General features: G+C 41.1%; 1 protein-coding gene across 1 annotated transcript in view; it reads left to right on the top strand.

The window, feature by feature from the left end:
- Nucleotides 1-1,927: 1,927 nt before the first annotated feature.
- LOC111260960 (cytochrome P450 4V2) overlaps nucleotides 1,928-12,508 on the top strand; it is a 183,811-nt gene continuing 173,230 nt past the window's right edge. Inside the window, exon 1 of the mRNA XM_022834090.2 lies at nucleotides 1,928-2,702. Coding sequence (XP_022689825.1) covers nucleotides 2,645-2,702 — 58 coding nt within the window. The 5' untranslated portion in view covers nucleotides 1,928-2,644. The remainder of the gene's footprint in view (nucleotides 2,703-12,508) is intronic.

Genomic DNA, 12,508 nt, shown 5'->3' with positions numbered 1-12,508 from the left:
CTCTGAGAAGTATGAAACCGCTGTGGTGATTTTAACGCGTACGCACATTCCTACCAACGTGAGTTTCGCTGAGGCTGCATAGTGGCTCCTTTAAAGAAGCTCTGAAGTCAGTGTCAGCCGGCAGGCCACGTGGGCAGGAAAGCAATCATCTCTTCTTCAATACCTGGAAGGTCCCAGAGAGATACATCGAGATACTGAGCTTGTGCCTAAGCTGCTAGGCGCAGCAGCGATAGCGTGGACAGTGTTACAGAAAAAATAGCGACATGTCTCAATGCAAAGGGAATTACCCGATCACCCAAGGACGTACATAGAGATGGACTGTAGTACACACATTAATGCCTCTTGCTACGCAGCTAAATGGAAAGCACGTTAGAAGCTTTCTTTTCATACCTGTCTCCGTACCTCTTAAGCGGAAAACAGAAAAAAAATTCAAAGAATACTGGATGCTTTCACAGCTGGCGGTCAAGTATAATGGGTTGTAAACTGCTTAATCAAAAAAACTCTGCAAATCAGTGTTATGCTAACAAAATTAATAATATTCGTGTCATTGTCCACAAAAGATTTGTCTTTATTAGGCAATGAACGCGAAGTGTGTGAGCGGTGCAGTCATCAGAGAATTAAAGAGACCAGTCTGAAAATGGTTTAGAAAAAAACTACTAAAAGCCAAACAAAATGTTTTAATATAGATTTCATTGAACTTACGTGTATCTTTGATTTATTATTAGCCAGCATTACAAGGCATTGTTGTGACCATTGTCAAAAAATGTTACTAGGAAATTGCTTATTAATTTATTTGGTCTAATTAGGCGCTTTACGTAAGATTACTTGTCTTGTTTCAGTTACGTGTAAGGAACCATATGAATTATTAAGTGACTGCGTCAAAAAACGTGCATGCACGTACAAAGACTACAGCAAATTGATTCCAAAAAAGTATAGATAATGCTTGACATTGCCTACACTGAAATCACTCACTTCCATTGGATACTTCAACGTGGTGGTAGAACTATGTCGATGGCTATCACCGCTGTTGGATTTGATCAAATGACCGCAACAGACCTTTATGGATTGCCCCATGATGAACAAGGTTATCATTTAAATGGCAAATGAACCTTTAGCGACATTCGAATCAGCCTACTACGCATAGGCAGATATCAGGACCGAGTAGTTTACGTGGCCTTCCAGGCAATCATTATTGACCGCCTTTTAGGCACCGCGCGACCGCTGCTTTGTACCATCCCGTTGGTCAGTCTATGGTAGATAAGCTCGCAAAGTTTTCAGCACCCTCGTTCTAATGTTCTTGAAATATTTTTAAACAGGTTATACATCGTTACTACGTAATAAAGAAGCAGGAGCCAAATTCCAGTGAAGCGATATTTTCGTGGGCGATAATTTCGTGGGTTTATTATGGCTTGCATATGGCATGACGTTAATTAAAAAAAGTTATAATGAGTGGGTGGCTTCTAGTCTATAACTGAAGTTAAGGCACTTACAAATTAACATCCGAATTGTCTTGAAACAGTGCATCAGGATAAACAACAGCCAAATATATTCTACTGTGGAGGGGCCCATTAAACCGCCGCTTTGTGCACCCAAATCTACCTATAGTTCAATCCTAGCTCTAAGAGAAGACATGGCGTTTCCATTGGAATCGCTCGCCGCGATTTATTTCTTCTGAGGCCTAACTTCCCGCAGGCAACAAAAGCGACCGTGATCGTGGCTCACGTTTCTCCGAATATTTTCTTCCTGTATACTTCCGTAAACTTTCTCTCCGACTACAAGAGCCATCCCGGGTGTGAAACTGCCCCCAACGAAGCTGAGGGAGACGTTGAGGGCACACCCTTTCCACCTGGCTCTCACCCACCACGACAAACAGCCAGGGAAACGGTCGACTCACGTTGGCTCGCTCGACTCGGTCCAACTCCAGCAGCAGTAGTAAACGCTAGTAAGGCCGACCAAGATCGAACTGATACTGGAGTGAATTTAAAGCTGCTCATCTGCCTTGTCTCCAAGCTCTGTCAACGACTCCTGTGTGGTCCAGTGGATCTAATCAACTAGTCACTAACGCGGTAACGCTGTGTTATGTGTTGCCAATGTACAACACCATAGAATCCATCTTCTAGAGGACAATCACACTAATAATTCGAAAAGTAGCAGCAATAATTGATAAACTTTTTATTCCACGTGGATATTGTGGTTAAAATGTTCTTGGTTATATGGCTTTTTGACCTGCAGATCTAAGCAAAAAAAAAGCTTTCCAGTGTGTAGTTCTGCTGGACGGGGGCAAGTGTGTCTTGCATTGCGATTTCCTCGAGGTGCTACCTACTGGGTTCGGTTTCGGAAGCTCCACCCGAGACGGCGCAACCGGAAGGCGCGCAGGAAGTGACTAATGGCCTTCAACAGGACGGAAAAGCTTGAACTGTGCCGCCGTTGTTTCTATAACAACGACTGCGATTGCTGACATTACAATGATAAGCCTTGCGAACTGCTGCACGGGTTTGACTAGCGTGTAAAGTAAGACACAGATTTCTCTAGCTGGTTGTGAGAATCGTGAGATCGCAGGGTTGCTTGATGTGTGAGCCTGCTTATGTTAAAAAGAGGATAATAATCAAGGATTAGCGAACAGATAGAAAATAACTGAAACGCCATGGACAAATGGGTTGTAGCGGGAGTAGCACTGCTAATAGCTACAGGAGTTGAGCAAGGTAGGAAACTCACATTCCTCATTAAACCTTTATACATATATAAATAATAATGTGCTTCAAGAACATGCTTACAGGTCTACGCAAATATAGGATTCAGAAATCTAAACTATAATACTAGCTAAATTTTAAAGAAGATGACGACCTTTTATTTAATATTTAAATAAACGCACGGTACGTTTAGCATACAATGTTTAGCTGCAAAGAAACACGCTGACGAAAAAAATGTTCAGTAACTTCAGAACACCTAATTCTTTAGTAAGTCTACTGTAGGCCTATCAAGTGAATGCCGAACCTTGATATTTGCCTTTGATTTATGATAACTCGCGTTGACTGCCGCGACAAGGGTTATTATTAAACAAGGTTTTGGTATTTTCTTTAGCTTTTGCTGTGGTTCGCTGTTGAAAGATAGAGGTTACCATAAGAGTGCATTTATCGTTATTTTATCTAGTAGTTACAAGATCTTCTTCATTTTGCAAAAATGCCAGTATCGTGTTTTAGGTAGGTGATGCTGATTCATGACTGGCAAAGTCGCGCTAACTTGTTACGGAAAGATTTTATTTTCTTTTGTCTGGAGTGTCGCGGGCACCTGTTCCTTCACCAAGTCGAATGGTGAAGACAATCCAGTGTCTCCAAACATAGCAACTATCAAGCCTAGTATTTATCCAAAGCTCATAAAGTTCAAACTAGAACCTCTTACTTGCGATACTTAGTCATAAATATTTGAATTAGGGTAGCCTTCAGCAGGGAAAAGTGCAACAATGTGAGCTATCGATTTTACAGCCACTCCCGCAACCTATAGCCAGAACATCGTATAAGCCTGATAACAGGTTTATCCTGATCGACATTATGAGGCAAAACCCACAGATTTTACTGTTACTATTGATGAAAAGTATGCGTACGTGTAATCATAAAATTAAGTTATTACCAAGACTTGTCAATATCTATTTGCATTATTCTAACGGCTTAGGCCCACTCGTGCTGATAGAGAGCCGTTCATAGTTCACCTGTAACTGCCGAGATCACCTTTGTTTAGCCTACCGTTGTCACTTATTGTTGGCTATTGGTGCGCTGTCCTAAAGCAGAATATTGGCTTTGTAAACATGAACAACGCTATTTTTATAACGTGAAGATGTTATGGCGATGAACTGATAGTAGGCCGATGTACGTACTTCGCTGCTTGAGCAATGGCCACCCTGTGCCGTGTTTGATATCAACAATCGATAGAAACCGCTGAACGACTGGACAGGTAAGGACCCCCAGCCTGCGTGAGATGTTTCAGAAAATGCGGTCCTCCCTTCGCCAAGGCACAATGGAAGTTGGGAAAACAGAAATTCCTCCAGCCGACCGATTCAAATTAACCGAAGAAGGCCTTGGGGGCAATATTCATGATCTTCATTTGCCTGTCCCTATATTTCGAGTTTTACGTCTGGTATTGCCGTTAGGTATTTCATCAGACGGCTGACCTTCAGCGTGAAAGGAAGCATATCCAAGTTCACGTCTAGGTCATAACGTGTCCGGCAGCGGCAGGCAAACGAATTTGCCTGTCTGGCTATCTGTTAGAAATGTGAGCGTTTTTCAACACATTGAATTCGGATTGAGCGTATAATAACTAACTTGGATATAGTCAGGTAATATATTGTGTTTAGTATTATTTTCGAAAATACACCAAATGGATGTTTTTTTATTTTGTCAGTGTAAAAAGACTAGACGTTTATTTAGAGAAGAACTGTACTAAAATATAGGGTGCCTTTTATTTTCGGCATTCATAACAGTGTCATGAACGTACTTTTCGAGAATCGTGTCAACCGATTAAATCTATTAAATATTTTATTTAGAAATTCAAAAATTAACAATAGTAGTATACCTTAGGATTAAATAGGTTATTTTCTCAAAACGATAATATTTCTTACGTTGATTCGGTTCGGTTCCCGTGTCTATTCCTGTTTTGTCGTAACTTTTAAAAGCTTTGTCCCTAAAAGTTTGAAGATAGGAGGCTTAATTGGTGCTTCACGCCGCAGTATCTTTTTCTACTATCAGTATTTGCTCGACAGCAGAGAAATTCAACAGAACCCAAATGATTCGGTTCGAATAACGTAGACTTCACGACATAACTTCAAGGTGCGTTACTACAATTTCATCATGATCAAAGCTGTAATTAGATTGCCAACTTAAGAAAGCCCGGTGACGTCCAGGATTTAAATGTCCGCAGAAGCAATATCATGCTGCCAGCATTTAACGTTGCCTTTCTTCGAAAAATCAAATGAATGCATTATGCCAGATCGAATAACACATAGACACTCTGTGTCGGATTTAGTTCCGATAGCCGCACATGGTTCTGCCGGGACTAATATTAACTAACACATCCTCTCCGTTAAACTTAACTACCAGACCCAAACTTCATTTAATAACAATAAAATGGTAGGGCAAGTGGTATGTGCCTACGGATGGACTGGTCCTAATCACCTCCAGGTTTCCGGCCTCACCGGACGCGCAGATTCTTACTATCCGCCAGCGTCCGAGGCACTCTATTCCCTTCAGGACGTCTTTGGCTGTGGTCCTTCCGAGCTTTCACTCCGCACACACATGAACTCTAGAAGTTCTGCTAGCCCTGTTCTAGGCAACTCGAGAAGGGATCTTGTTTTGAAGAGGGTACCCTTTCTGATACATTTAGTCAAGTACCACCAACTTTGGTTCCGTTCTTTGTTTTCGCAACCTAGAGAGTGAACAAATTAGTAACATATGGCACAGTCAGCCTTGCCTCTTGGATTGCAGTGAACACATATGTCGGATGAGGTTTATCCAATCCTGTGTGGGTAAAACTGTTAATCCATATAACCTGTTATGGTCTGTGTTGCGTAAGTCTACCTTTCCTCCGAGACACTCCAGCAGTTTTCCGATATCTGGAATCATGTCACGGACTCCGGTTCTAAGATGTCCGGCATCTATAGTCGCCCATTCAACCTTCATGATTGCCTTGTGCTTAGCTTCACTGGAGCCTTCAGGAATCGCTTCCTCTCGTCAACCTTCAAGTCCCACGGGACTGTTCCAGCCAAAACAAAGGCCCCTGACGTACTGTCCTATATACTTAGGAAATGAATGCGCAGTGCAGTCGCCCCTTGTGTCTTATGGAAAAGCTTTTTACTTGTTGTGACACTTGTAAACGATCTGAGTCAAACTGAGAAATCAAAGAGCGCTATCGACTCGGTGACCTCGCTCATATATATTAGGCAAAATCCTTACTATAGTGTTCCTTATTCTATTAGCTTTCCTAGGAGTAGCCTAGTAAATCTAGTGCAGGTATATAGTTGGATATCTAACATCCTTTACCATCCTAATCTGTCTGTCTATTAAAAGGAGGTTTGTTCTCATTACCAATTTTTTCTGCAATATTGGTATATAGCTTCATCTCCGCGGCCATTTTTTGCCTGTCGTGCGACGGCCAGATCGTCTACATATGCCAGCAGCTCTACGCCGCTCTGAACGTATTTTCATTAATATTTTCCCAGCGGCGGAGTCCTGAGGGCCGAATCATGCATCAGGTCGGCCTTGGCTAGGATGTATCGCCGTCAGAACTGAAGGGTTTTTACAAAATCTGAACTGCCTTTAGGATAACGGTTTATGCTCTTCAACAAATGGTCGCGGTTTGTGTCTGATAATTGCTTTCAAACTTCTAGACAGCAAACTTTGCGGGCAGATCGGCTCAAACCCCCGTTTTTCTCCGGGTGAGTACCACTTCTGCGTTTTTTCATACAGCAGTGGGCAGACCTCTGCGCATGGTCCTTGCAGCTAATGTGGGCACTACCTCCGAAAACTTCTTTTATTTTGACCGCTATAGGCAAGATATCGTCTGACCAAATGCTTTAACTTGTTTGATCCGCTATGTTGCCCTGAAGATTTCGGCCGTCGTGATCGCAAATGGTCTCGTTTTCCTGGTCCGTTGCTGTATGTCTAAGCGCAAATGCTGTTCGTGGGAACACTTAGTCTCGGGAAAACGGTTTTTTTAGTATATGGACTCTGCCTTTTTCCGACATACCTAGCTTAGCGGCTCCCCTTATTTTCCCACGGATCATCTTGCAAAGTTTTTGCTTCCATGAATCCTCCTCGAGTTCTGCAAGAAAGTTTTTCAGACAGCGTTTTTGCTCTCACCTATGGCGTGCTTGAATGGGAATGGGGTGAACAGGCTTGCTATCATTTCATAGTCGCCTCTAGCTCTTTTGGTTGCTCCCTTAGCTTGGTGGCAGCTCCTCTGTGCTTCCGCGACCTAGGAGTTTTATCAGGGCTTGTGTTGCGCATATTTTTTTTCCTAGAGTGGTTGACCGGCCCGCTTGCTGGTTGATATGGCCTGTATGGCCTGTACAGAGCTTGCTATAGATTCTCAGTGCTCTTAACAATACTTTTTTTCTGATTACTCTGCTTAAAGCGTTTTTCAATACTTCTGTGCTCTGGAATCCGTATTGGACTTTCGGTGGGGACGGTTGACAAAGTGTGTTCGTAACGATTACATATTCTTCGGTGATGACTTAGGTTTTCCCCTCAGCCGAGCACTTGCCATTCTGCGATCATTGCTACTATATCGCTGCTGCAACTGCGAAGATCTACGTGCCATTCCTACCCTGCCTGATAAAATGTTTGCTCCCATCCTTTGTTCATTACGTACAGATTAGTCGAAGCCACTTAGTCCAGCGGTGCGACAAAGTCTCCAGCAAGGAGAACCCTGTTTAGCTACGGATTGAAGCCATCTGATTAATTAGATAAGAGTTGTTCTCTTCCGGCGTGATATAGCAGAAATATACTTTTCCCACCTTTTCCAGCTCTGTTCAAGCAATACTTTGCTCTCGTCTTGTTTTTTTGTTAGTGGAAAGCCGTCTATTTTTATGTAGGCGCCCCTGTGCGTGTCTGCAACCTAGCCCAATATACTAGTTTTAAGTACTATGTTTGGTTCGCGTATAAGGATGAGCGTGTTCCCCTTTCATTTAATACCTCATCCATCATTGCATAGGCAGTTCGACTACGAATGCAGCGCGTCTGTACTATTTTAATCGGAACTATTGGCGCCGGTTGACACTTTGGTGATTCGATCCCCATAAGGTAACTGACACCTAATCTGGTCCGAAAGTCTAGTAGATGACAAAGTTATGCTCGAAACTGTTGGAAGAACAACGAATATCCCTAACTGGAGGATTAGGTCGAGTATGTAGACGACAGCATGGAGAAAATGGAGAAATCGGGACATATAGTAGACAACGTAGTTAACATAGCATTTTACCATCATAGTTCTCCCTTCGAAGCTCCCTTCGATATTTCGGTGCTCTATCTTTGCAGGCTATAGGCCGGAGGACAAACATCGATTTTTGATGTGTACTTTACGAAATTTCAGAAGAGAAGACCAATTAAATCGTAGAATCGATAATGGTACTCATAAACCGCCGAATATCATTCTATCGCTTTCTGCATAAAATAGACAGATAACCAGTGCAAGCTTTAAGCAAACAATAGAAAGTATTGTTCTTGATATCCCGCCCTGTTACTATATTGTCCGCAACCATTCCATTGGCTTACGTCTTCGATTTATAATGTACTAATATTTTATAAGAAGATAATCTTATTGCTTGTATACGATCGGAGTTGATGCTCGAAGAAATTTCTTCATACAGTTATCATAGAAAAGCATGTAGGTTAGAAAAGCTTATTAGAGAAACTGCAACTAGTCATAATTATGGTAGAATATAATAAAAGAATACTGCCAGCTCAAAAGGAAGTTATACTGAAACATCCGTGTAGAGAAAAGCTCAAAACATAATAATTCATATTTTGCATTACTCAGTTTAGTAATGTCCTACACCTTTCGGTGACGTTTAATGTCGAAGTTATCTTGTTTGTCACTTAGATACAGCAGCCTACTTAAAACATGAGCGATGCATTATTGTACAGTAGGTCCTGTAAAGTCTACCCCATTGTAGCTTGTATTTACCGGCGCAGTGAACCCATGTATTTGTTGAATTAGCCCTTTTAGGTCGAGCATGAGTGTCGCATGTTTATATATATATATATATATATATTGAAGTATCAGCGTCAATGTGAGTTCACGTTCTGCTTCGGCCAGAAAAATGATCAATGCCTTCCTAAAAGTTTTCCCCTTCTTCTGCTGCCCAGCCTTTTACTTACCTCATTGGATAACATAGGCAGCGCGCTTGGTCGCAGCTTGTTCTGGTAATGATGGCAACGCTGGGAAGTGCACCGTCTATCATTTCTATGCTTGAGCAGCTCAGTAAACAAAGCGCATATAGAAAGGGAAAAGAAGGAATTTCGATCGCTGCCAATGGAAACCTGAGCTAGAGTTTTCCGCACTGATAACACGTAGGCGCTCTAATTTTTAAATTACGTTATAAACATAAAATATGCATCTATCTCATAACTATGTCCGCGGGTATTAATTGTAAAGCCTTCTCTCGTAGCACTCGAAAATAGGCCGGCTCGAGTAACGAGCATCCCTAAAGGGGCGGATTGTGCCTTCATCGAACGCGTTCCATAACAGCTCCCTTTATAAATGTACGCCAATTACCTCTGCTGCGATCGTCACCAGTTGTAGCCAACGTAATGCATTATAATAATCTTTTTATTGCAAGAACAAAATTATCTGGCCTCGATTTGATTGAAAGAAGTTGGTGACAGCAAGCAAATCGCCTTGTTATTCTGACAATTCTCAAGTGACTTATCGCAGTAGTATCTGTTTTTTTCCCCCTTTTTTTTTTTGCTTTGACAGAAACATTGCTTCGATCCAAAAGTCAGCTGGCCTGCCCTTATGCAACTTTCAACACTGCTTTGGCGTTACTATGACGCGAGCGTCTTAGGCGCAGTTAAAGGTAGTGGCGGAAAGATTTCGTAGCCGTCTAAAGCTCGAAAAACCTCGTTTGACTAACGAGCACACGCGTGCACCAAAACGTAATTCCGTTAGCTTATTCCGGCGCTATAAGTAGATAACGTCGGGAAGCCATGTAAATCGTTATATAGTCCCCCAATTTATTACGACCCCAGTCTACTTTGCCCACGGTGTGTTTTCTCCTTGTGCCCTATGATGAGCACGCTTTAGCTAGGAAATGATGTGTGGCTGAAGGCGACATCTCCAAACGGCGGATCGGCGTAGATCGCTCAAATATGCTGCAAAAATTAATATCCAATATTCATAGAAGGACGTCGAGATTTACAGTAGCGGCGATAGCGGGAAACGGACGTCGCGGTCATTGATGTATCGATGTGGGAGCGAAAGTGATATTTCCCTAGCCTGCATGTTGAGCTTCTTCTCTCTCGGCGATAGCCTATTAAACGATCGGCGTTGACCCACTGCAAATTAGATTCACGCTGCACTTAGGTAGACCAACATAATCCGAATGAACGATAGCCATATTCAATTGTAAACAGAAGTGGGCTTTTTACCAAAACGTTTTACTAAAAATAATAATATATAACAGGTAAATCCAATTGGCTTTTATTAAATAAACCATTGTTGTTTAACATACGATATGACTGTTTTGAGAGAAGGTTTGTATCAAACGCGTTTATTTTAAGAATTATATCTATAGATGTACCTCGAAAAATAACTTGTCGTTCGCTAGTACTCATAACGCGATGGTCACACGAAGTCAAGAATAGGTCATAAAACGTTCAAAGCAAAAAAAACTACCTTTCTGCTGTCCGTTCAAAGTATGGCTCGATATCCTATAACTTGTCAGCCAGCCAGTCAACAGAAAGGTCAAATATAACTTTTTACTAGGCAACGATAGGTTTCGATCGGTTCTCTGTTTAGTAAGCGCTTTTCAGATCAATCAGTCTTGCTATGGAGTAGCTTTCCTTACACTGTTCATCTATTTTATGTTCACACAACAGTTGGGAAGCTAAGTTTAACTTCAAAAGAAGAGACGCTTTTGAGCTCACTTCAGCTACTTTTCACTCATCTGATACACTAACCTAAATGATACCAACCGCATCTTAGCCCTCCACTCTGAACTGTTTCTGATCTTCAACAACCTCTACATCTTAAAGAGCCGCCAAAGCAACCGTTCCCTGTCTAGAAATAAAAATACAATGGTAACCTTTGAATAATATAGCTAGTCAAAGGAAACTAATAGATCGAGTTATTATTTGACTTATTATTATTTTACTTATTATATTATTATTTATGACACCAGTACCAGTTTATACCATTTGCAAAGATATACTATTTTTTCACTATATTTGATAATCTACATTTTTTTTTGTAGAAAAATGCGGAACCTGATTATTTGCTGAATTGACATTGTTGATACATCTAAGTTGTAAGTAAGTAAGAGAGTACCTCGATACAAACCAAATGCTTTATTCGAAGATGCGTTCTGTAGAAGTGAAGGGGCCGCAAAATATTTCTCTTCTAAGTGAAGAAAGCAAAAAATACACTTATCCAGATAGCTGCTAATATGTGCAAAATGGCAACCCTATCTATACCTATTCTGTAACTCGTTCTTCAGGCTAATGGAAGAGGAAATAATACACACAAATTTCTTCACAGCTTAATTACCATTGCCTTGCTGGATTGCTACTATTTTTCCGAGGCGTTCCTATGTAATGGACTACTGATACTTACTGAGACCAAATTGTAAATAGGATCGATCTCTTTTCTCAAAGAAGAAAAACAGAGTGTTACAGTCAACAGTAAGACTGGCTGAGAGCGAGAGCATAGTGATATTATAGCGTATGATGGGGTCATACGATGTTAGGGCTGCTACTATTGGCCAGGATGTACATAACATATGAGTCCACTAAAAATTTGCACTGTTAATGTACTTCCTGTGTTATAATTGGATATTCAAGCACCAAGTCCATCCCAATTCAGATTTTGTTTATTATCTAACATTATAACCTATGCCTGGTGAATACTAACTATTTATATTGTTGTTAAGTTTTGTATCCCTTCTCATTTGTTATCCACTGACCTCCTAAAACTAATCGGTTTAGGAAATTCCATGGAAAAAGGCAACCTTTATACAGTCTCGAGTGGTAACTTATTCGAACGTAAAAGGCCATAGAGACAGTGTCTCTTTTATTTCAGCAGAAGCCTAATGCGCTGTCAGACCCAGTACTACTGATTAGCTGTATCGCACCATATTATTTGTAACCCTGAAAGAGTAAAAACGAGATGTGGAGAAAATTTTGATCTGGTGAAATTGATATAGAACGTTTTTTAATGGACGCTATAATATATAAATCCGATTCTATTTTGTTTCGTTTAAAGTCAAATCAGGACAGCGGCTAGGACGATCTATTTTAAAGCGCACTATAAGGCCAAGAAAAATCTCAAAAGCTAACACACGCAATGCTTGAATGTTTCATATGCTGTGGCTATACGTATAGATGAGGCTCAGTGGTTTTCCAAATTGAAAACGGTACCCTAACTGTTTCGAAACACACAAACAGGATTTACACGTGACCGTTATAATGTTGCATAACGAATCATTTTCATCGGAGATAGCTGAAATGTCCTCGTTGAAACGTTTATCGATAACGTGACGCCAATTGTATTTCTATTCCGTTTCGAACGTTTGTGAGCATTCGTTTTTCTTCAGACGGTTTTATCCAGTAGTTTAAAAGATTGCTGTGATATGAGACACACACACGCACGCACGGACATATGTATAGCAAAGGTGTTCGTACAACCATTTAGATAAATGGAAATGAAAAAAAAGGCAATGCTTCCTGTAAGGTCTGTTTACGCACATGGGATAAGGCAGTAGAGTTTATTATTTACGAGTAGGTAGAAAATAGAAAGGATCATA

Source organism: Varroa jacobsoni, unplaced genomic scaffold, assembly GCF_002532875.2.
Source record: "Varroa jacobsoni isolate VJ856 unplaced genomic scaffold, vjacob_1.0 scaffold_498, whole genome shotgun sequence".
Classification (NCBI taxonomy): domain Eukaryota; kingdom Metazoa; phylum Arthropoda; class Arachnida; order Mesostigmata; family Varroidae; genus Varroa; species Varroa jacobsoni.
The sequence above is the reverse complement of the archived record's forward strand: the minus strand, read 5'-3'. Positions and strand labels throughout refer to the sequence as shown.